Raw genomic sequence first — 24,322 nt, forward strand, 5'->3', positions numbered from 1 at the left:
GGGTCTAAGGCTGTGTTGGGGGAACAGAAAGTGTCACCTCTGGGGTGTGGTGGGCAGTAGTTTCCTTCTCTTTTCACCACACACTGACTCAGAAAGCAAAAGTCTGTGGAGATCCCAGCCGGACGACTAGAAGAGCTGCATCCCTAGTGAAGCAAAACTGCATTGGTGGTTCAGTGGTAGAATTCTCGCCTGCCTAGTGAAGCAAAACTGAAAACAGAAATACATTCCTCTCGTAACATCTAGTTTTCTCCATTCTTTGCTCTCCCAACCACCCACATAATTTTTATCACGTCAGAGACCAAGGATCCCACTCACCACTCACAAACGCCCAGAGACAGGATGTGGGATTTCCACGGGCACAGGGGCGCGCTGGCAGAGTTCAAAGATGGAGATGTGCCGCCTGGATTAGTCAAGCGGGGATGTCTCACCATCTGCAGTGAGCCAGCTGGCCACCCAGGAGAGCTGGTGGTGTACATTCTAGTCCAAGTACAGGAGAAGACTAATGTCCCAGCTCCAAAATAGTTAGGCGGAAAGAGTGAATTCTCCGTTATCCCCTTTTCTTCTGTTCAGGCTTCCAGTGGATTAGAAGAGGCCCACCCACAGTGGGGAGGACAATCTGTTTCACTTAGTCCACAGATCCAAATGTTAATCTCATCTATAAGCAGCCCCCAACACACACACACACACACACACACACGCAGAACATTGTGTAACTCGGCGTCTAGTCACCCTGTGGCCCAGTCAAGTGGGCACTTAAAATGATCCAACACACCTGCCATGAAGAGTGGGCTCTTGGTTCTATAAAGGTGATTTCAGGATGCGAGACAGTTGGGAATTTCCAATAGCAGTCATGGGACTCTTGAAGCTCAATAAATGACAAATTGCACTGATCTGAAATGGGCATAACTGAACCTTGATAGGACCTGCAGGTTCGTGCGGGAGGCCGTGCCCCTTCTTCCATGAACGCCTGAGCAGTAGCATGATACCGCTGTACCTCCCCTCACTGAACCCTTGCATGGAAGTAATTAAGGAGAAGTAAAAGTACCCGAGTCAAGACTGAAGAAACACAGCATAGTAAATCACCTTTTAATGGTATTAACCACCTCTTAAAACACAGCAATTACTAAATGGAGTTTAAAGCAAACTACTCGCTCAAACGGAACTAAGTCACAGCTTAGTTAGGAACTTCTGTCTTTGAAAGAAGACCTTATTCATCATGTAGCCAAACCTTCTAACTTAAAAATAGCAATGCAAAATCCAAACTTAGGTAAGAAGAGGATAAGTAATATTTTTTTTCATGTAGGAAACTTCCATTTCTTTACTTCTTTTTTTTTAAAGATTTTATTTATTTATTTGACAGAGAGAGATCATAAGTAGGCAGAGAGGCAGACAGAGAGAGTGAGAGGGAAGCAGGCTCCCTGCTGAGCAGAGAGCCGGATGTGGGACTTGATCCCAGGACCCTGAGATCATGACCTGAGCCGAAGGCAGCAGCTTAAACCACTGAGCCACCCAGGCGCCCCTCTTTACTTCTTTTTTGGAACATTCAATATCCATATCCCTTCTGTCATTTACTTTGTTCCATGACTTGATGTATGTAGGACTCTAGAAACTAACTGAGATGGATTGGAGGAGAAGGTGGATGGGGGAGGTTGGTAGGGATGCAAACCTGCTCAAACAGGTAAAGCAATTATATTCAGCTCCCCTAAGTCAGAGTGACTAAGAAGTCAGCTCCCCTAAGAAATCCTGAATCATTTCTGCTTTGTCTAGATTTTTAAGATTTTCCTTCCTTTCATGTCTTGTATTAAAAATCTAATTGGGAAGAAAGCATGTAAAGTAGGAGTGCCATAATACGGATTTATACCTAAGTCATCGGGGGAAACACAGAGATGGTTGGTCAGTCCTTAACTAGGATACGTCAATATGAACCTTGATGAGCACCAGACCCTTAAACCTAAGAAGGTCAAAGATACCAAGGGAGAACATAAAAGAATTGACACTTTTATTTATGATGGGGAAATACTGGTTCCATTTCTTAGCTTCTACTTTCAAGGTGACTCAAATGATCTGTTCACCATATTTTTAATTCAGATTTTTTTTTTTATTTAAGTCCAGTTGACACACAAGTTTACATTGGTTTCAGGTGTAAAACTTTGTGATTCAGCTTCACTACATGTTATGCTCTGCTCACCTCAAGTGGGTCCCTCTGTGACCATACAACACCATTACAATAGCATTGATTATATTCCCAGTTCAGATTTTCTTTTAAGATTTTATTTATTTATTTGATACAGCCAGAGAGGGAACACAAGCAGGGGAGTGGGAGAGGGAGAAGCAGGCTTCCTGCAAAGAAGAGAGCCTGATGTGGGACTCGATCCCAGGACCCTGGAATCATGACCGAAGCCGAAGGCAGACGCTTAACTGAGTCACCCAGGTGCCCCTCAATTCAGATTTTTAAAGGAATTCAATTTAAAGTTTAAATGGAGTTTAAAAAGTAAGGTTTAAAATCTGTTAACCTGGAAAGATGACATTTGACATTCTTCAAAAAAATTTTTTTGATATTCTTCAATTTTTAAAATTTAAGTCAATTCATGTTTTCACCATGGCACTGAATTTTCATTTCTGCTAAAACAAATGAAAAACCTCAAACATATATTCACATATTTTGTAATACCCATCAGTATTTGCCCTCAGTATATCAGAATGATTGTGTCATTTTACTGGGTGAATTGTTTTGATAATGGCAATGAAAGACTAAAAGTTATACTGTATCAGTGATCTGTCAACTAAAAAACCTATAGAGAAAATTTTAACATAATATAACCAATTCACTAGCTTTCAATCTCCAAAGCATATTATTGTTATGTATTTCATATAATCACCTACTCATTTGCTGAGTTTCTAAATGAAAACGTAAATATATATGAGATTAAATGCAACTAATGAGTTAACGTTTATTATTTTTTTTAAGATTTTATTTATTCATTTGCGTGGAAGAGAGACAGAGAGCACAAGCAGGGGGAGAGGCAGAGGGAGAGAGAAGCAGACTCCCTGCTGAGCTGGGACCCTGACCCCAGGACCTTGGGATCATGACCTGAGCTGAAGGCAGACACTTAACCGCTTGAGCCACCCAGGAGCCCCTACTTACTTCTTTTTTAATACAATTTTTAAAATATTTTCCAGAAGCTAATACAGTGCCTGACATGTGATTGGTGGCTGTCCAAAAAAATGTCAATGAATGCATAAAAATAACCTAAAAAGAAAAGACAAGATTGTAAGGTGAGAGAGTAAACCAATGTAAAATCAAGTATCGTCTTGCATTTCTTTTCTGTTTTGGCTACACTTGAAACACTTTCCTCTCTAGTCACTTAAGACACTGAAATTATCTTTAATTTAAAAATTACCTTCATTAACTATGTTTGGCATAAAAAGAAAATAAAACGTAATTTGTAAACCCTGATTACAGGCTCTTTTGCTCTGAAGTAATATAATAATCTCATTTTTAGATTCCTCTCAAAATGGTGAAGAGAAGCATAACTCTTCTAATTCAGTGAGTAAATATTAGTAACTTGCATGTTAAACTGTAAAAATTGCCCTACCATAGCTTGGCAGTCAAATACGCTTTAAAAGGGAAGTATAATTTCTAAATGACAGAATTTAAGTTTTCGCTTGACTTGCTTTTGTTATTACCTCTCTCCCAGGCAAATCGGCTCGAGTCTATGTCGGTAGCTGTTTCATGGGTTATACACTCGGCCTCCCCCAAACAGTTTCAAAAAAGAATAGTATACGTCAACCAGGAATGTAAGACGGATCTCTGTTCTCTTTGTGGTGGTTTGGCCCTGCTCCATTCAGAAGAATACACTAACGCCAGGGGATTGTTCTTAAAAAAAAGAAAATTCTCTCCTTTATGTTTCATTTTGCTTTTTCATTGTCAGGGACCACAAGACCAATACTTGTCAAGTCGCCATCATACTGATAATTTTCAGTCATTTCAGTCCACAAGTGAATGGAGCCTTGGGTGCTTTTTGTGATTGGCACTGGGGGTTAAGGATGTTAAACTCCTAATTCTCAAGGCGTATCCAATATTTTCCCAATAGAGCCACCAGGAGATATGTGTACAGGATGAATATAAAATTAGCTGTAAGCCTTTAAAAAAATTTTCTGCCCTCAACCCTCATAAACATCTAATGGAGCAATATAATAAGGATAATGGTAGTACTTGGTGATTGTGTGTTGAGGTAATTAAAGAACAACTAAAGTGTTATGACTTACTCTACATCTTCACCTGCTAGATGTTTCAGTTCTAAATTTTTGAGGCAGAAAGGAAGGTAAGTAGAAAAGCATCTTACAAGTATCTCTTTTTAAGAATTTACAAAATTGGGGGGACACTCGATTGACTTTTGCATTGAGTTGAGAAAGGACCAAAATTCAAAAGTAATAAAAAGTAAATAAAATAGAATAAAATTAGAACTGAAAATATTCGAAAAGATGAAAGTATTTTAATTAAAGTGATGGTGATTTGGCCATCACAAGTGGAAGACTTAGAGAATCTTCAAACAAATCTGGACACTCAAGATCATTTAGACCAACTCTTTCATTTAAAAAAAATTAGTTTTAAAAAAAAAAATTAGTTTTAGAAAGGATCAGAAATGTAAGTCATGAAGCTAATTTTCAGCAGATCCTGACCTAATATCAGGATCTCCTTAAAGGATCAGGTTTCTCAACTTGTTTGAGGGAAAACATTGTATCCCTAAGGTTGCAACAGTGAAATCAACCAACGGCCGCCATATGTATAGAATATTTGGAGCCATAGAATAATACAGTCAGGATGCAGAGAGGACGGCAATGTCCCACCATACCTTCCTCCTTACAAAGGACTCGACATGAATTGGGGAGTGCAGGGAGGGTTTCATTGTAATTCACCTGTTTTATTAATTAATTGACTGATTTATGGGCACACCGTGGAGAAAGATCCTCAGGAACTTGCTTTGACAGAAAAGGAACAGCTGCAGAGAAGGAGGGAGCGCCTTCAAAATGTGTAACCCAAGCCCTGTGCTGAGCGCTCGCTTTCTCTCCACTACAGAAATTTTCATAATTAAAGAATTATGCATGCCCTTCTGCTTCTCATCTTCTATGAACAAAATCGAGCTTAGCGATAATGAGCTTCTCTCTAAAATCACGGGTCTGGGTTCAGACGCTTAAATTTCAATGACCTTGGGCAGATTCCTTAGCCTTCCCCGTTAGGACCACTTTTTCTGTAGGGGGAAGCGGTGAGGGCCTTGCTGGTGTTTGAGGCTCAGTGAGGTAATGCACAGACTTCAACACCAAGCCTGGCCTAAATCCTTGCCCCCTGGGGGTTAGCTATTGTTCTTACTGTTGCTACAATTGTTGCCATTATTTCAATTCATTACTAACCAGAACTGGGCAACCCTGGTTGTCTTGAAAATCAGATCAGGTGTCTGTGCTCCACTGGAAAGAGATTGTGTGTGTGTGTGTGTGTGTGTGTGTGTGTGTGTGTGTGTGTGTTTCAGTTGGAAGGGAGGCCCCAAATGATCAATACAGTATTTTATAAGTTTAGCAGTAAAAGTGTAATTGCTAAGTGATAGAGACTGAGCTGGGTACATTTTAAACACTACATCTCCACCAAAGTCCTGTGAGAGTACTCTGACCCTTGCTTTAAAACTTAACATTAATTTTAATTAATTAAATCCAATTAATAAATTAATGGCATTCCTCTTTTTAACTTAACCATTTACATAAAGAAGTATTAGTGAGGGGCACCTGGGTGGCTCAGTCAGTCAAGCATCCCACTCTTGGTTTCGGCTAAGGTCATGATCTTGGGGTCCTAGGGTTGCCCTGCTCAGTGTAGAGTCAGCCTGACTCAGTCTCTCTCTGCCCCTCGCCCCAGCCCACTCATGCATGTGTGCTCCCTCTCTCCCTCTTTCTCAAAATAAGAAATAAATCTTTTTTAGAAAGCACAGTTACTTTCTTGTGCATTTGTCCAGAGTTTCAGGTACATGCAAGTGAAGACATACTTTTCTTTATATAAATGTTCGTAGGCTGTACATATTACTGTCACCCTTCTTTCATTTAGTGTTGTGTTTGAGGTATCTATTTTAAGAGCAGTAGTGACAATAGTACTACTATTTAATGAGTAATAATCATAACATGCACTGTTTTAAGATTGACATATATTAATCCATTTAATGTTTAAACCGCTGAAAAAAGGACTGACATAATACACCTACTTTGTAGATGAGAAGTTATCAGGTGTTGTGAGTTCCCAATATTTTTTCTAGTTTTTATTTGCCTGCTCATGTGTATGATATTTTTTTTTTATTTTAAAAAAGGGGGGGGGGTTCAGGCAGAGTTATTCTTTTTTTTCTTTTGTCACCTTTTGGCTTGGATCATAGCTTAAAACTCCTTCCTCCTGAGTTTATATAGGAATTCTTGCCTATTTTCTTCTACTACTTTTTTTTTTACTTGCTTTCTCTGCAATTTATGTCACTGGAGACAGAGACATGGATCCAGTATTTTTTTCTAATGACCAGTGTCCATCACAGCTTATTGGAGGGTCCAATTTCCCTCAAGACTGAAGATGACACTTTCCTTCCGTATTTACCTCTCATATGACTCGGATCTGTTTCCAGACTTGCTATCTGATTGCTTCTGTCTGTCTGTCCATTTTGCTTGCAATTTCTTACCCCAGATCCAAGTTGGACTCACCAGAGCTCATAGAGAGAAACTGTAGCTACTTCTCTAGCTGCTGAGAGGAAAGTGGAATGCCTGCATTGTTAAAGGACAATAAAGATTAAACCATTAATGGAATAAAAGTGTTAATTGGTTTTAACTGCTCGGCAGAAAGGCTGTGCTTTGAAGAATTTCATTACTTTCTATAATTAAACATTAAATTTTAAATACTGAATAGATACACCACGGGGTTTTCAAGAAAGTGCTCCTGCTCATCTCCATTGCTGAGGGTTTAAAATTTTTGTGTGCACGGAGGGTAAATATTTGGTCATGAAATGTATCTACAATATTGCAAAACTTACACTGAGAATGAAGTCATACAGCTTTGAACGTGGACAACGTCGCCAGAGGTGGACAGATTGGCTATAGTAAAATTGCATCTAAGGACCCACAGATAACTATTTTAAAGTATCTATGTTCACTTTTTTTTTTTGAGATTTTATTTATTTATTTGACACAGAGAGAGATCACAAGTAGGCAGAGAGGCAGGCAGAGAGAGAGGGAAGCAGACTCCCTGCTGAGCAGAGAGCCTGATGTGGGGCTTGATCCCAGGACCCTGAGATCATGACCTGAGCCAAAGGCAGAGGCTTAACCCACTGAGCCACCCAGGCACCCTCTATGTTCACTTTTTAAAAATAAAGTGTTCCCACAACTTTTGTTTGGGTGAATTTCTTTTGTTTGTCATTTGGAAAAAGACTGGGACTTCACGCTTCAGACAGAGTTTAGTTTCAGACTTAAAGGCAGGAAAAGGAGGGCATCCTTAGTAGCCTACGTGGTACGCAGGGCATGTTCTTAAGAGATTTGCTTCCTGGGGACCCTCTTTTAGAGCTGTCTCTCCCCTTTGAGCAGAACTGGGAGAACCCCGCATAGCGGAGCCCCTCATTTGGGGTTCTGTTTCCTGTGAACACAGACATTCATTCACGTCAGCTCTGGTTGGTCCTTATTAGAACACAGCAGAGACTTGTTATTTCGAATGACTGTGGAAGTGAGTGGCGAGATGGGATAGAGAAGGAGAGGATAAACGGGATTTGAAAAAGAGCCATTGAGCTCAGTCGGTAAAGCGTCCGCCTTCGGCGCAGCTCATGATCCTGGAGTCTTGCGATCGAGTCCTGCATGGGGCTCCCTGCTCCGTGGGAGTCTGCCTCCCCCCAGCTCATGCTCTCTCTCGCTGTCTCTCAAATAAATAAATAAGATCTGGAAGGAAGGAGAAAGAAACAAGAAAGGAAGGAAGAAAGAAAGAAAAAGAGAAAGGAAAGGAAAGGAGCCACTGACAGAAAATGCTAGGATTTTCTTAGACTCACTCTTACAACCTAACACACGCCGGCTGCCTAGACTGGAGGGTCCCCAACACTACCCTCAGGCTGGGTGTTTCTCTAGGAAGACACAGGACTCAGAAAAGGCGATGCTGCTCACAGTTAGGTTGCTATAGTGAAAGGGCAGAGAAAGAAGGAAGGCCAGAAGGGACAGGCTCAGGCTTCCAGGACCCCCCCTCTCCCCGTCCCAGGGCAGTCACACGGGATACGCTTGTCCCCCCATGATGGTGTGTGAAAGACACGAGAAGCATTGTTAATGGGGGGAGCTACAGCAAGCCTTAGCATCAGGGTTTTTCCTGAGCATCAGTCACATGGGCAGGCTGAGTCACTCCGACTCCAGCCCCCACCGGAGCAAAATAAGCATCATATTAGGATAAACTCATCCGGTCACACTGGTACAGCATGGCTCAAGGCCTCAGACACACAAAAATTCATTCTTATCAGGCTGCATATTCCCAACCAAGACTCATAGAAACTGGCCAAGGGACCACCCCCTCCCCACACCCCTCCCAGCCCACCCCGATCCCCGCCCCCAGCCCAAACACAGGCCTGTCTTCGGAACATGCAGGGTTTGGGTGCCCATGGCCTGCTGGATTAATCCCTCCCTGACCAAATGGAAACAATCTTGTAACCAAGTCTTCTTGCCCCAGTGTTATAGGTGAGGGACTGAATTGGTAAAATAATGTGCCCTGGTCAGCCCCCCATTACCTCCCATTGGCGCCGTCCTCCCCCTGCTAGCACTTACTAAAGGTAAGTGTGTCGTTCTCCCAACAATGCCTGTTTTCCCCACTCCTTGCAGGGCCTCAGAGGCAATGAGTTGTGTATACGTCTCCATCCTTTCCATCCTCAGACTCAGGACTGTGCCTGGCTTACTGTACCTGCCCGATAAATCCGGGACAAATGAACATCACCGGCCATGACGTGATGGCTGACATCTGTGCCCTTTGACTTTTGGATCCTATACTATTCTAATGTCCCCTACGTCACAAGGTCAAAAGCAAAAAACAAAAAACACCCTGGAAATAAATGTGTCAGTCCTACTTAGAATTTTTATGAGGCTCTGGTTTGTTCCTTAAAGCCGAAGGGACCTTAGAGAGGATATTCTATGACATTCAATTTTTGGTAAGAAAAAGTATGAATTTTGTGAAAACACCTTGCTAAGTAGAAAGAGAGCTGATTGTAATTGTCTATAAATTTCCATCAAATTCAATTTGGAACCAAGACTTACATATGGATCCACATTGTCACCTTTTCTCCAAATGAATGCAATCTCGGAACGCACATGTTAGTGGCAAGGGGTTTAGGCTACTCCAGGGCAGGTAGCACCTGTCTCGACCTGCCTCGGCTCTTCCCAAGTTAAGGAAAGAGTTCTTTTAGTTTTTTGGTCCTTTTTGTCATCGTGTCTCCTTTCTGACCTTCAGTGTCCTATGTCACTGTCTGAAGCTATACAAACACAGCTTCTGATTATCCTCATTTGGGCCCTGAGTGTGATCTCTGTCTCCCCTTTAATGAAGTGGTGACGTGTAGAAAGAGTTCGATATGCCTGTGCTCCCCAAACTATAACATGCAGAGGAGTCACCTGGGGTCTGGGATACACAGTTCCATTCCGTTAACCTGGAAAGGCTCCCAGTGAGGCCAGGGCCGTGGGTCTGTGGACCCCACCTGGAGTAGCAAGTCGAAATGACTTCATCTCTCCCCCATCTTCCCCAGTACCAGCTTGCGCCCCAAAAACTCTTTGGACATCTAAGAAGGAATAAAGATCTGTATCTGCTTCTTATGAGCCCCAAGATAACATGTTTTAAACACTAAGCAGGGAAACCAAAGCTGTTCGTTCCAACACTGCAGACGAAAGTCACTAAGTCTGAACTAATTTTACCGAAGGAGTGTGAGCAGCTTGGCTGTAGGTACCCGCCTTGAAGAAGGACCATCTTTGACTGGAAATGTCTCCACTTTATAAAGCTAGTGTGTTTTAAGGCCTTGTTTGCTGATCCAAGAAAGACTGGAGTTGCCAGGAGTCTGTATTTCAGAGGCTGGCAGAAACCTCCCAAAAGCTTCCAAACACTTTCTGGGCAGCTGAGTCCCAGGAAGTGGGCAAGGGAGAGCCCCCGCCTGTGGGTGACTGAGTAAGAAATGACAGTCGCTGTCTTCACTGTCTCATCTCCGAGGGGGCCTATGCGGTGCCTTCACAGGACAAGGAACAGAGTCCTCGTCGGAGCAAGCCGGCTCGCCACGTGTCAGTCCCCGCCTCGCTCCGACTGGTGGACTTCTGGACTTCTCTGAATCAACAAAGAAAGCTCATTTGTTTCACTTTGTGAAAACGCTTCATTTTCCCCCCAGACTTTCCATTTCACGCTGTGTGAATTTTATTAAGATCTTTTTCACAGAAGCTAAGTGCTGGCTCTATGGGGCCCTACGGGATAGCTTCCATAGCCTCTGTGATGTCTGACGCCTCTTGAGACATTTCTTTTCCACCGAAAACTCCTTGGAGAGCTGTAGAGAAGAATGCAAAATCTTTTTGGTGCTGGAAGACATAGTTTGACCTCATGAACACCTCGTGCAAATCTTTCGATGTTCTCATCTGAAAACCAACGGCACAGTGCTACAGCCAATATCTGAGTAGATAGCATCCTACTGAGAGTGCGTGGGTCTTTCTGAGGGTCTCCAGTTATTTTTAAAAACTGGCTAAAAGTATTAAATTAGAAATATTTTTCATCTTAGAATTAGTCTTTGTTAATAAAATTAACCAAGAATCCTATTGACTTAGCAAGGTGTCAGTGGTTTTATTCTAATAAAGCGATGTTTTAAAAAGGTAATTATAATTAAATAATTGAAAAAGAATTTTTATTGTAATTTTTTCCCTCTTGAATGTACATAATAGAATTTCTAAGTTATTATATGCTCTCAGAAATGACCTAGTAATCGCTGTGTAATAGTCCACCAGATAAAAATACTAAAATTAAATCACTCTTTTCTCTATGGTGGATAGTTTAGATTGGTCTTTCAACTGTCATAAGGATCTTATGAGATGAGTACGGTTATTCTTCTTATGGTAGAAATGTGAAAGGAGGAATAGGCAAGTTATTTAACTCGTCCCAGGGCACACTGCTGGTAAGTGGCAAAGCCAAAATTCAAGCCAAATATCCTCACATCCCAATAGGGTCCTCTGTATGCCGGGGCATTTCTTGGATTCACAAGATCTGCTTAAGGATCGCTCGGTTTAAATCACAGCTTCAGCCTATGTGTGCAAATCCATAAACTAAAACATGCATGATCTTCTTGGTGCCTCCAAGAACGAGTATAAAATTGAAGATTTTTCTTAAGTTCTTTACATTTCGAGAGCTCTCGAATCATAGGAAATAGTGCTATGATAACACAAATGTGAAAATCCTTAAAGGAAACAACAACTTGTTTGTACTCGTAAGACAGGCGAGTGCCCCACGGCAGTGGCTGACCGCACCTGTGTCTTGTGTCCGTCCAGGGTTGTGAACACTTCATCTTTAAAATTCCAGACAGACATGGGTTTTTGCCCTTCGTTCCGTCTCAGGTACCATTTAAAGATGTGCTTGCTGGTTGGTTGGCTCGGTCAAGGCTGAATCCACCTCCCTAGCTCCCGTGGAAGTCAAGGAGGAGGGTGACACAGGGCACGGGCAGCTTTTACGTGGAGAACTGTTACGCACTTGAACACATGAAGACCCATCTCTTTCCCTATCTCTGTTCTCACAGAATGTGTGACACAGGAGAAGGACTATTCACTTTTCAAACAAGGGAAGGAGAAATGATCTATCAGAAGGTCCATTCCGCGACACTGGCCATAGCTGAGCAACATGAAAGATTAATGCTAGAAATGGAGCAGAAGGCCCGGGTAAGGCTCCTTCCTCGGTAACCTAACAGCTTGGAAATGAATGTCGCTGAGGTCTGGTGCACATCATGTATCTGTGGGCCCATTCATGTCAGCACCCCGGTGTCCACCCCCACCCCCCGGCCCGAGAGCTCACCCCAGGTACCGAATCCCATGTCTCTAATGCCCTATTCAGCATATGCCCAGAGAAGTTCTTCGTGGCCACGGGTAGGGAGCCGTGGGCTCCATGTATCTCCCCGTGACCTGTTGGCACAGTTACCCAAAGAGGGCTGGGGTGCATAGAGTGAATTACGAAGCAGTGCTCCCTGAATATCTCTGCACAGAGTTGGACCATCAGAGATTCAACTGGGGGCCCAAAATAAGCAGGGAAATTTAGTTACCCCCAGAAAGGATTCCGCTTTCTTTTTGTCTTTGTTTGTCCTCGATTCTCTGAAACTTCTAACACTTTCTGCATGTGTTTCAGAGCCAATCATAAAATATTTGCAGAAGGACCTTGTACTGTTTCCCAACAGTATAAGGAACTATACTACAGATTTGTGGTCAAGCTAAGAAATCATTTAGTAAAGAATCTGAAACAGCAACTTTTACAAGTAGCTGAGGAGAAATTATAAGCGTTACTACTAACTTCTTGGAAAAGCAAATAATGGGGTGATTATTGGTCATATCTTAAGAGGGGACCATTCTTCAAGATTTATGGAGAGGCATTAGATTTCATTAATGAAGGGACAGGGGGAGTCTGGGGACGTAAGTGGGTTACTCATTGGAATGACACTCATAATTCTGTTCCAGTTTAAAGACGACAGAGTTCTATGTGTAGTATTACATTTGTTTTGATTATTTAAATTCTCCATTACACAATATTTCTGACACATACAAAATTATCTTTTAGGTATAACAAAACAAAAAGTAATTTAGCAAATGATCTTATGTTATTCTTCATGCATTTCTAATTTTGCCAATACTACATACACATTTTTACCTATCTAGGAAGAGCTTTAAAGAGTTTTCCTGGAGCACCTGAGTGGCTCAGTAAGCAACTGCCTTCAGTTCAGGTCATGATCCTGGGATCCTGGGATCAAGCCCAGTGTCGGGCTCCTTACTCAGCAGGGAGCCTGGTTCTCCCTTTCCCTCTGCCTGCTTGTGCCCTCTCTCTCTCTCTGTCAATTAAATAAATAAAAATTTAAAATAAAATAAAACAAAAAAATAAAGAGCTTTCTTAATACCTCAGTGTGACCAATGAAAACCAGGCCTTATGCAGGACGAATGGCCTTTCATAGGGATGAATGAGTGGCCTGAACATTAGTAAGATTATTAATATGATTGTGTGATTAACTGTAGAAGCATTAATAAGACAGTAGTGTAACTTAGTCTCCTAGAAAGATTTGGGTTAACTGTAAACCATTTTACCAGTTACCTAATTAACATGACATTTATCCAAGGGCTTAAATCGTGAGAAACTATAACTACGAAATTTCAAATTATTTCAGACTCTACTGATGTTTGCAACCAAAATTTACTGTGCCATGTCACTCGGGCTAGTTAACAGTTAACAATTAACTACACTTAACAGTAGCTTTACTTAAAGCTGCTCTGAAAAGGCAAAAAGCTTGTGAGTACAGTTATTTAATTGTATTGTTGTGAAGGACATGCCAAGAGCTCTTTGACAAAACCATATTGTCTGCTATAAAGGAGAGCACTGGATATGTGTCCTGAGTTCACATCCCATTTCCACCACTTTCTGGCTCTCATCACCTTGGGCACCTTGGAATATTAACTTCTAAATGTTTCAATTCCCTTTATCTGTAAAACGAGGATATAATAGTCCTACTTCTTTGGTTGTTATGAGGTACTTGTGCATTAAAATCTGTAGAGTCCTGAGGACAGGCCTGGCACATGGCCAGTACCATGAAAAGGTTCATTATTACGATAGTGATCCATCTGTAGGAGTGATTTTGAATGATTATAAGACTTGCAATGTTTGTGAAGACTCTTAATGGTTATTCCCAACTGTCGCTACATAATATCTTTCAATCCCTTTCAAGTACGTCTAACAGTCTTGCGCCAAAAAATTTGCAAAACAAAATTTAATTCGCATTTGCTATCGATGCTGTCGTGGGTGAGAAACATGATAATGTCATTTGTGGCCGAGAAGCGTGTCCCCGGAGCCGAGCCAGGCAGCTGCTGTTTGGGGTTCAAGACCAGCCCTGCACTGACTTAGATCTCAGGCAGTCTACCCCTGGGGGTGCGGGGGTTGCCCCATGGGGTGCATCAGGGACCCAGGTGCTCGGAGATGGAAACGTGGGGCAGGTGTTAAATAGCAGGCTCACCAAAGAAACCAGGCATTTCTAAGAATCACGACTTCAAAGACCCCATCAATGTGGTGCGCACAGGCACATAGAGCATTTGATTTCTTTCCAAACCCGATGGCACAGCTACGCTTTTCTCTGAAGGTTCGGACTCCTACGGTTATTCCCTACGTCGTGCATTCTTCCCAGGAAGCCGAGCTGATGTTTTTCAGACAGCATGCTACCACGACCTGCCAACTCCCCACATTCCTCACATTCTGGGACCATGAGTAAACAGTTCCAGGGCTCCCAGACATAATTTTTACTTTTTCTTTTAAGAGACTGCCTCGACATGCACAAATCTCTTTGAAAGAAGAAATTCCGACAACTATGAAATAGTAAACACCCTCTAACACTTTGTTTGGTTATTTAAGGAAAACAAAGGCCTGTGCTATCAACTGGGCAGAAGTATAGCTTGAGAGTTAGAAAGATAGCCCGGAACTTCAGATATAAAAATGAAGCATCTTACTTATTATGTGTTTCCTACAAAATCAGAAGGTGATGCTGCTCGTTGGCTTTCCAGTTTTAAAAATTGTCCATGTCAGATTGTTACTGAGCACGTAGAAAATGCCTATGTAATTTTACCACATTTATATTTGTTACTAGATCAAATTAGGAATGAGCTATACAAGCAATAAATGGCCCCGAACACTGTTATTCAGGCTACTGGCACATTTACTTTCATCCTTTAAAGAGAGGTGATTTGGGCGTCCGGGTGCCTCAGTTGGTTAAGTGACCACCTTCGGCTCAGGTCATGATCTCGGACTCCAAGGATCAAGTCCCGCATCAGGCTCTCAGCTCCATGTGGAGTCTGCTTCTCCCTCTGACCTTCTCCCCTCTCATGCTCTCTCTCTCTCTCAAATAAATAAATAAGATCTTTAAAAAAATTTTTTTAAAGATTTTTTTTAAAAAGAGAGGTGATTTAACAGTGTTACTGTCTTATATATAAACGAATGTATATGAGAAATAATATCTCAACAACCATTTCTTAACTGTAACAGAAAATTCAATATAATCTTTTGACATCCCATGTGTGGTTAGAACCTAGGTTTGCCCCTGTTTATTAACTTCCTTCCTCGGGGTGAGGGGGGACACAAGAATAAACACATTTTGATATAGCTCCATGATCTAAGTTAGGCAATGTTTCTATTCTTGTTTAAAGAATCTGATATCTAAAAAAATAAAGAATTTTAAAAAAAAAGAATCTGATATCTAGAAAAAGTTCCCAGCCTTGTGAATAAAACAGTACATTTGCACTATAGAGTACTGGATAACAAGAATCATTAAATCGGTAAGGCTATTAAAAATAACACAGAGGACATTGGGAGATGCAGAGGAGAAGTGAGTTGGGGGAAATTGGAATGGGAGACGAACCATGAGAGACTGTGAACTCTGAAAAACAAAATGAGGGTTTTGGAGGGGATGGGGGGCGGGAACAGGTGAGCCCAGTGGTGGGTATTAAGGAGGGCATGATTTGTGTGGAGCACTGGGTGTGGTGCATAAACAATGAATTTTGGAACACTAAAAAAATAAAATTAAAAAAATATATATTTTTTTCATTTCCTTCACTGAGAAAGATGACGCAAGAATTAATTACTATTAACAAACACCAGAAGTTTTTAAGTAGAGTTTAGCCATGGATTAACCATTCACAGGATTGTAAAGGGTTTACTCTGCTCACTAAGCTGCCTGTGATACACAGAATAGCAAGGAAGTTCCTTCTCTCACAGGACGCGGAAGTTGTGGGATCAAGTAACTTACACGACCCGAGTAAGATGATCTCATTCCTTTTACTCCTTGAAATATCAAACATTTTCCAGGCCTTCCTCATACTGCTGAGATGATGGCATCGCGCGATTTTGGTCCAAATTACTTGAAAAGACCCCTTGGGCTCAATGGGCCCTGACCGATTTCTCAGAGCACCAGCTTATTGGAAGGTCCTCAATTAAAGCTCCATAAGGAATGAATTCTGCACTACGAGAAGACACGTTTCCGTTCTGCCTTCCAGGTGTAGGGCATCAGCTTCTCACTCTCCTGTCAAGTGGGCATCCGAAAATGCTCACAGAAGGGGCTAACAGTCCCGTGTATTTTCTTTAGCTGTTAACACCAAAGCGTCTTATTTCAGAGGACAGTTTTGGTTTTGGGGTGCACGGGAGGTTGAAGCCACAGTCGTAAATTTTGAACGAGAAGTCGTTCTGACAGATTCACTAAGACTCAACTCCTGAGGAAATGATTAAAGCTAGATGGGTAAGCCAATGGCATCGCTAGAATTTGCATTTCATGGACATCGTTCTTGTTCTTAGAACCAGCAGAGTTCTTTGAATGCTGTTACTCAAATCATTTATAGGTCCTCTGCCCTCCATGTGTAGCATTATCGAGGAAATTTTTCTTGTCTTTGTGATAGAAGCTGTTCATTAGAAACCATCACAAAATGTGCCCTTGTGATTCTGCCTGGTGAGGCTAAAATCAGCGGCAGTGACAAGACCTCAGATGCCTGAAATAACTTAGTTTTCATGGATCTGTTACATACACAATATGAAAAGAAGTTCTCTTCTAAATTTGGTCTGTGTGTTCATAAGCTTTACATGTGTTATAAGATGCCCATAGGTAAGGAGCAACTAAGAAGACATGAATAAATTTTTTCAATGAATTTTCCTGATCCCTTATCAGAAATGAGTAAAGAAAAGGAGCAGGGTACTGTCCTTAGTAACATTACAAGTAAGTTAGAAGCCTATTTGCAGAAGGACAGCGTCCCATAATGAGAATTACAGTGTATCCTTTTAAAAACAAGAGTTTGGAGTGCTCCTTTTTCCAGTAGTTTCTGCCCCCTGGTCACCAGAACAATTTTGTGTAGTTTAAGGACAAATAGCACCAGTGTTATTAAAATATCAGCAAGATAGCAAGATTGCTTTAACGCCCCGAACACCACCAGCAGGGCTGGCCTCGTGCACTGCTGTCCAAAGCTATCAATCCCACTGTTGTCCTAAGCTCTGGTGGATAGAAAAAAAAGAGCAACAGAGCCTCACGTAACATTTCTTGCTTAGAAAACAAAGAGTGGTTTCCTTCTCTATTATTTGTCATTTTACATGCTTCTGTTACCAGAAATATAAGAATAAAAGCAAGTTAAGCTCACACACTTAAACTAAAAAACCTCACTGTTCCAAGAACAATAACCCTTTTGAAAATAACAGTTTAAAAACAAATTGTTACTTCTTTTTATAAATGTAAGATGGAAAGAAATTTCTGAAGAGGCGGCATTGTCATACACTACCCATAACAACGAGCCCAAGGGGTGGTTTTAACATCTTTGATGGAAATTTTGTGATGGTGTCACCTTAGCAATGACAAAAACATCTCAGGGAAAGGCAAAGGGAGAGGAGCACAGGAGAAGAGAGAAAGAATGAAGCCAGCTTCCTGGAAAACTAATTCAAATAGCCATGAGAAATTAAGGGAATTTGCCCTCCTAGGGTTATGGTGTATCACAGAACTTACCCACATAAGCCCTGAAATGATTTTTTTTTTGTCTAAATAGTTGCACGAATAGCAAAACACTATTATGACAGTTCACCAATTCCAAGATGCACATGTTTTTCACATTTTAACATCTCTCAAGTCAAATATGAGTTACAGATTAATTGACAGCTCTATTCTTTCGTAGTGCTACATAAAATAGTGTTTTGTCTTTCAACTGATGGCATTAGAGTGTGCAAAATACCATAATACTTGTGTTTTTTTTTTAATTTTACTTTTTTCAGTGTTCCAAGATTCATTATTTATGCACCACACCCAGTGCTCCTTACAAATCATGTCCTCCTTAATACCCACCACTGGCCTCACCGCCCCATCCCCTCCAAAACCCTCAGTTTGTTTCTCAGAGTCCACGGTCTCTCATGCTTCATCTCTCCCTCCAATTTCCCACAGTTCACCTTTCCTTTCCTTCTCCTAATGTCCTCTGTGTTATTCCTTATGCTCCACAAGTAAGTGAAACCATATGATAATTGACTCTCTCTGCTTGATTTATTTCACTCAGCATAATCTCTTCCAGTCCCGTCCATGTTGCTACAAAAGTTGGGTATTCATCCTTTCTGATGGAGGCATAATACTCCATTGTGTATATGGACCACATCTTCCTATCCATTTGTTTGGTGAAGGGCATCTTGGCTCTTTCCACAGTTTGGTGACTGTGGCCATTGCTGCTATGAACATTGGGGTACAGATGGCCCTTCTTTTCACTACATCTGTATCTTTGGGGTAATTACCCAGTAGTAAATTTGCAGGGTCATAGGGTAGCTTTATTTTTAATTTTTTGAGGAATTTCTACATTGATTTCCAAAGTGGCTGCACCAACTTGCATTCCCACCAACAGTGTAAGAGGGTTCCACTTTCTCCACATCCTCTCCAACATTTGTTGTTTCTTGTCTTGTTAATCTTTGCCGTTCTAACTGGTGTAAGGTGGTTTTAATCTGAATTTCCCTGATGGCTAATGATGATGAACATTTTTTCATGTGTCCATTAGCCATTTGTATGTCTTCTTTGGAGAAGTGTCTGTTCATGTCTTCTATCCATTTTTTGATGTGATTATCTGTTTTTTGGACGTTGAGTTTGAGGTGTTCTTTATAGATCTTGTTTTAAGAAGTATTGTGAAGACACTCCATTGTTATTCCCAAGGACAGCCGAATAATATCCTTCAATTCTTTTCAAGTACATATATCTTTTGAGACCAGGAATACCATGGGCTCGTTTATAATTTGATGAAGAAAGGAGAAAGCCTTCCAGAATGGACTCTCTCCCAGGTAGTTTGGCTCTCCTAGTGAAGGCATTCTTCATCACATTTTACAGGAATCTCTACTACCCCCCCAAAAAAGTAACAATAACTAGTTTTCCTATACTGAAAATGTACAAAGAAAAAAAATGGAAGCAAAATACTCTGATGAGTAGTACACAGAAAAATTTTAACACGTTTTGCAGTTTCTTTTCTAGGTATATTCACTGAACTTTAAGAAATTCTAGGAAAAGTTTAACTGTGTGATTTGTGACTGCAAGTGATGTGTCACATCTAATATATAGGATTATGTGCTAATAAATTCATTCTTCAAAGTTCTACTCATGATTCTGTTGCTCAATATTATCAATTATTAATCGTAAGACAAGAGCCTTCATTACTACTGACAATGGCCAGTTCCCTGCTGGGAAATGCCATTTGCATATTTGCGAGATTCTCTTTTACTGATTGATAGACACTGATTGTAAGGAAATGACACAAGCCCAATTAGAACAAATGATTATAGTTGATAACTGAAGTGGACCTGTGATCCTAATTAATCCATTTACTTACTCTTGCTCCAGAACATTAAAGAACATGTGGTCTCTAAACAAACACACAGACAGGAAGAAAAATACTCATTTCTGTGTAAATGCACCAATGAGTTGGAAATGGGGAGAGGCCAATGTGTAATTTTTCTAGCACGTGGTGTTGTAACACAATATAATAGCACATATTTTATTTATATCGTGTTCTTTTTTCTTAAAATTTGCTGTAGATGCTCTAGGTGTCACTTCAGAAAATGCATTTTATATATATTTTTTACATTTAATCAACTTGATTAGAGTTAATAATGTAAGGAAAATGACTGTCTGACATAAAAGAGTAAAATTTTTCATGTTAAAAAATATATTTTTGTTCTTTCATTTGTATTCCTAGAATCAAAGAATAATGAGTAAACTCTGTACGAATGATGTTCTCTCATCTTTTTAACTATGCCAGTCTTATTTATTCATGGCCATACAATCTGCTCATGGCAATTATGAGAATGATTTCCTTAAAGAAAAACAATAGATTTCAAAGGTCAATTAAGATAATTCGGCATACAAACATACAATTTTAGCATATATACAGAAAACCCAAAAAATCAGACTGTCTTCTCTTTGGGACAATGTTGTAAAATAGAAGAAAAAATGTAGACCAATAGTAGGCAAACCAAAATCTACAAAAATTGATGTAAGAATTACATGGGGAGTTAATTAAGCTTACTTTCAAAGGTATGAGTGTAGTTGTCGATTTTGGGGGTGTATTCAATGAATGCACATGTATTAGTTGAAACGGGGCAGGATATTGGCTAACCAGGTTGACTCTAGAGAAAGAAAGAGCTGTGTGACCTTGTGTAAGGTGCTTACCTTTGCTGTGCTTTAGTTACCTTTCCTTAAAACAGGGAAGGGGGGGCTCCTGGGTGGCTCAGTGGGTTAAAGCCTCTGCCTTCAGCTCAGGCCATGATCCCAGGGTCCTGGGATCAAGCCCAGTATCAGGCTCTCTGCTCAGCGGGGAGCCTGCTTCCTTCCCTCTCTCTCTCTCTCTCTGCCTGCCTCTGCCTAGTTGTGATCTCTGTCGGTCAAATAAATAAATAAAATCTTAAAAAAAAAAAAAAAGAGGAAAGGAAGGAGCTATAATAGTATCTACTCCAAGTGTTAGAATACCAGCTGGTCTTGAGTAAAAGCCCAGTTATTCGCTAAGTCACAAAATGGCTGGAAAGAAAAAAAGTTAGCTTTATTTTTAAGTGAGTAAAATTTTATCACCACGGTAAAAAATTCATGCCAGCTTTCATTATGTGCAGGCATTGGACATTAATTATATAAAGTTTAATACAGTCTCTAGATATTTGTATATTTTGAAACCAAGAGACAGTGAACATTTTATTGACAACAGGTGTGAAATTTAATGTTCCAGTGTGTATTCTCCTGTTTCCTATATTCAGAGAGTAGCCTACAAAGGCATCTGCTTACAAACAGATGGACAGATGAGTAAAGAATATCCATGTTCTTAAAGGCATTACTGATAGCAGATAAGAACGGTGTTCAAAGTCTTTATGCTATGCTTGTAATGGTTTCTGATATTGTTCTAAAGCTCAGCTTTTTTACACTCCATGAAAGTATTGTGGTCAATACCTAGTTTAAAACATATAATGATAATTTCCATTTTAGTTCAAGTTTAAAGGGAATAATCCTCTCCCAAGTTCAACACTCAATGACATCTAGCAACTTCCATCAAATGACTCTGTAAACGATGGAGTGTTCGTCTCGTACCAACTCACCAAGGTATCTTCTAATTCCTTTTCATTTATCTTGAATAAAATGGAAGATTACGTGTGAGTTGTCCCCTATTGAAAATTAAGTCAAGTCTGTGAAAAACCAATTGCCCGTACACCTTCAAACTTCAAGGACTGTTTGCATAAATCCCAACAGTGCTGAGCTTGGCTGCCCACGGGTCTCTGGGGTTTGTTTCTATACAGGTTTCAAGTTTCAGGAGCTCCTTCCCCAGAACAGATAAACGAAGCGTTCTCCACCGGCACTGGGCTTGTTTCAGCACTTCCTTATGACGCAGCATGACTTTTCCTGTTTTTGTTTGTTTTTGCTTGTGTTTGTGTTACCTCCGACACACTGCACTCCACAGCCGACTTCCCTGCCCAGCCCCTCTTGTCTCGGACATACCAGCCAATGTGCGGACTCATCCACTCCCACCTCTGACTCTTCGTCACGCGGGAAAAGCCGAGACCGGCCTCTCCCGACCTGTGTTATGTGCGTCTGCGCAGACACACGCACACCACACCCCGCTACCCTCATGGCTCACCGTCTCCCTCCTGGTCCTGCCTCTCCCAGCTGCCCCCGCTGACCATCCATTCCTCATAGTCATGTTTCTTGGGGTTTGTACATCTATTAAGCTCTTGGGCTTGCACCTAAGAAGCTGACGGCCCTCATCACCATTCCTTCGAGAGCGCGGTTTGGGCTCGTTTCCGTGTCTTGACCGCAGGTGCACACAGATGGCGCTCATGTGGGCGGCCCCTCCCGGGGAGTAGTAGCAACGCGAAGCCCGCAGTGTCTACCAAGCACTTCAGACGGGACAAACCCTGCGCTCTTCCCTCGAAGAGCATCATCTTGGGAAATGCTTATAACAACACTTGAGGTGGATTATATTAAGGCCAATTTAGAGATAAGGAAAAATTGAGTCTTAAAAACAAACAAGAAAACACAAGAGTGTTGCCTGAAGCAATAGAGTTGGGGTTTGCTAAAAGATGCGCAGACAGCTGAGCTGGCATGTGTGCGTGCGTGCGGATGTGCGTGCGTGCAGATGTGCGTGCGTGCGGATGTGGGTGCGTGCGTGAGGATGTGCGTGCGTGCGTGCATGCAGATGTGCGTGCGTGCGGATGTGGGGGCGTGCGTGCGGATGTGCGTGCGTGCGTGCGGATGTGCGTGGCAACTCCAGGACTGCGAGCGCCCACCGTGACCCTCTTCTCAACACGGGAGAGTCGTGCGCAGTTCTGCCTTGGTCTGCTGGAACTGACCCAGTCGGTGCACTTCTCCTCCTATCCGCTCCCTGGAGAAGCGGGGTCCAGGGCTTGATCTTACAGTGAACTGTGGTGAAGAGGAAGTGACATTGTAGAACTAAAGGCCGTCTGCCCCAAAATGTGCCTCTTTGGCTTATCGGTTATTTTGAATTAAAGCTACTTTTAAAAAAAATTAAAAATACTCTAAAAATTGCACTTACTTTGGAAAATAGACCCTCCTCTGTCCCCCTGAAAGCAGGAAAAAGATCTCCCATGTGAAAAGCACACTCCCTGTGCCAGGAGACAGGCAGACATTCCTACGCCAGAGACGGGGAATTCAGAGCCGAGAAGCCTGTGTCAGCCCGTCTTGCTACTCTTCTCTAGTTGATTACCATCGCCCAAATTCTTATTAATGGAAGCCCCCAAAGTTAAGTTTTCTTTGTCCTGTCAGTTGCTCACAGATTTATTGTCTCTTTGTCTAAAAGTATAAGAACTTCCCACTTTGGGTTTCAATGTCATTCTTGGGCCTCCGTGGCACACGTGATAAAACTTTGGGTTTTGTTTTGTTTTTTTTTTTTCCCCCTGAAACTGTCTCAGGTAAATTTTAATTTTTAGTCCAGCTAGAAGACCTTGGAATGTAGGGGAAAGAATTCTTCTTTCTCTTCAACTTCATGGTCTTGAATGCCGCAGAGACATCACTCACTGCCTGTGTCACCATGAACAAATTACATTATCCCTCTGAGTCTCGTTTTCCTTGTCTACAAAGTTCAAATGGCATAATTATTGACAATTTATGTGGATACCAAATAGAACAACCTATGAAACCAGTTTGCACATGGCCAGGCACATAACGAATGACTCAGAAATGCTAACTTTGTCCTATCCCAGTTGTTGAGATCTGTGTCTTTAGTGCAAATGTGACTTTAAATTTTCTAGTCAATAAATGGGGAGATACAGAGCAAAAGTAAAATGAATTGGTTAGCAGGTTCTTTGTTAATACACAGATGAATTTATGTAGGCGAACACAAATTAGCATTAGTGTTTATCACAGGAGGAGGTAGAGTCTTAAAACAATGAAAGAAAATTAGAAAAGACAATAAGGTAACCTGGATAATTATTTCTGTAAAAGCAGGGAAAGGTGCTGGTGGGCAGTACCTTCACAAAAAGTACACCAGATTTCAGGACCTCCCTGCTTTTTCTTGGCAGGGTAGGTGCTTTCAAAGTACAGATTTTTTTGTTGGTTTTTTTTTTTTGTATTTTGTATTTTTTTATTTTGTTTTTGTATTGTATTTTACTATTGTAGCATGTTGGAGAGAAAACTCATTTTTCCCAAGACAGATCAACATCACAGTCCAAAGGGCAGTGTACTCAGAAACCAAGAGGAATGTTTTGTTGGGAATTTACCTTCAGCAAATCCCTGAATTTGGGGGGTTCTGATTTCCCAGCTATAAAATGAGAACCGCTGGACTTTCTAAGCAGGGTTCAAACCTCGAATGACATGTCTCACACACACAGTGAACTTGGGCTTCCTCCAACCATGGAGGGCTCCCAAGTAGTCAGACTTACACAGTAACTTAAGACAGGCGGAGGGAAAGAGAGTCTGCCGTAGAGGTTGAAGGCAGAACCAAAACAGACATGATGTCATGTCTACTTGCATGATTCATCAAAGCAATCATCAGTCGGCCCAGATTTAAGAGGCGGGAGCCCAGACACCCTGTGTTTGAATGCAGGCATCCTGAATCC

At 41.4% G+C, this 24,322-nt stretch overlaps 1 protein-coding gene across 1 annotated transcript in view; it reads left to right on the forward strand.

The window, feature by feature from the left end:
- DOK6 (docking protein 6) overlaps window positions 1–24,322 on the forward strand; it is a 371,423-nt gene that overhangs the window by 280,186 nt on the left and 66,915 nt on the right. The window contains exon 6 of the mRNA XM_046025994.1: window positions 11,784–11,922. Within this exon, the coding sequence (XP_045881950.1) occupies window positions 11,784–11,922 (139 nt within the window). The remainder of the gene's footprint in view (window positions 1–11,783; window positions 11,923–24,322) is intronic.

The sequence above is a fragment of the Meles meles genome, chromosome 12 (assembly GCF_922984935.1).
Source record: "Meles meles chromosome 12, mMelMel3.1 paternal haplotype, whole genome shotgun sequence".
NCBI classification, from domain to species: domain Eukaryota; kingdom Metazoa; phylum Chordata; class Mammalia; order Carnivora; family Mustelidae; genus Meles; species Meles meles.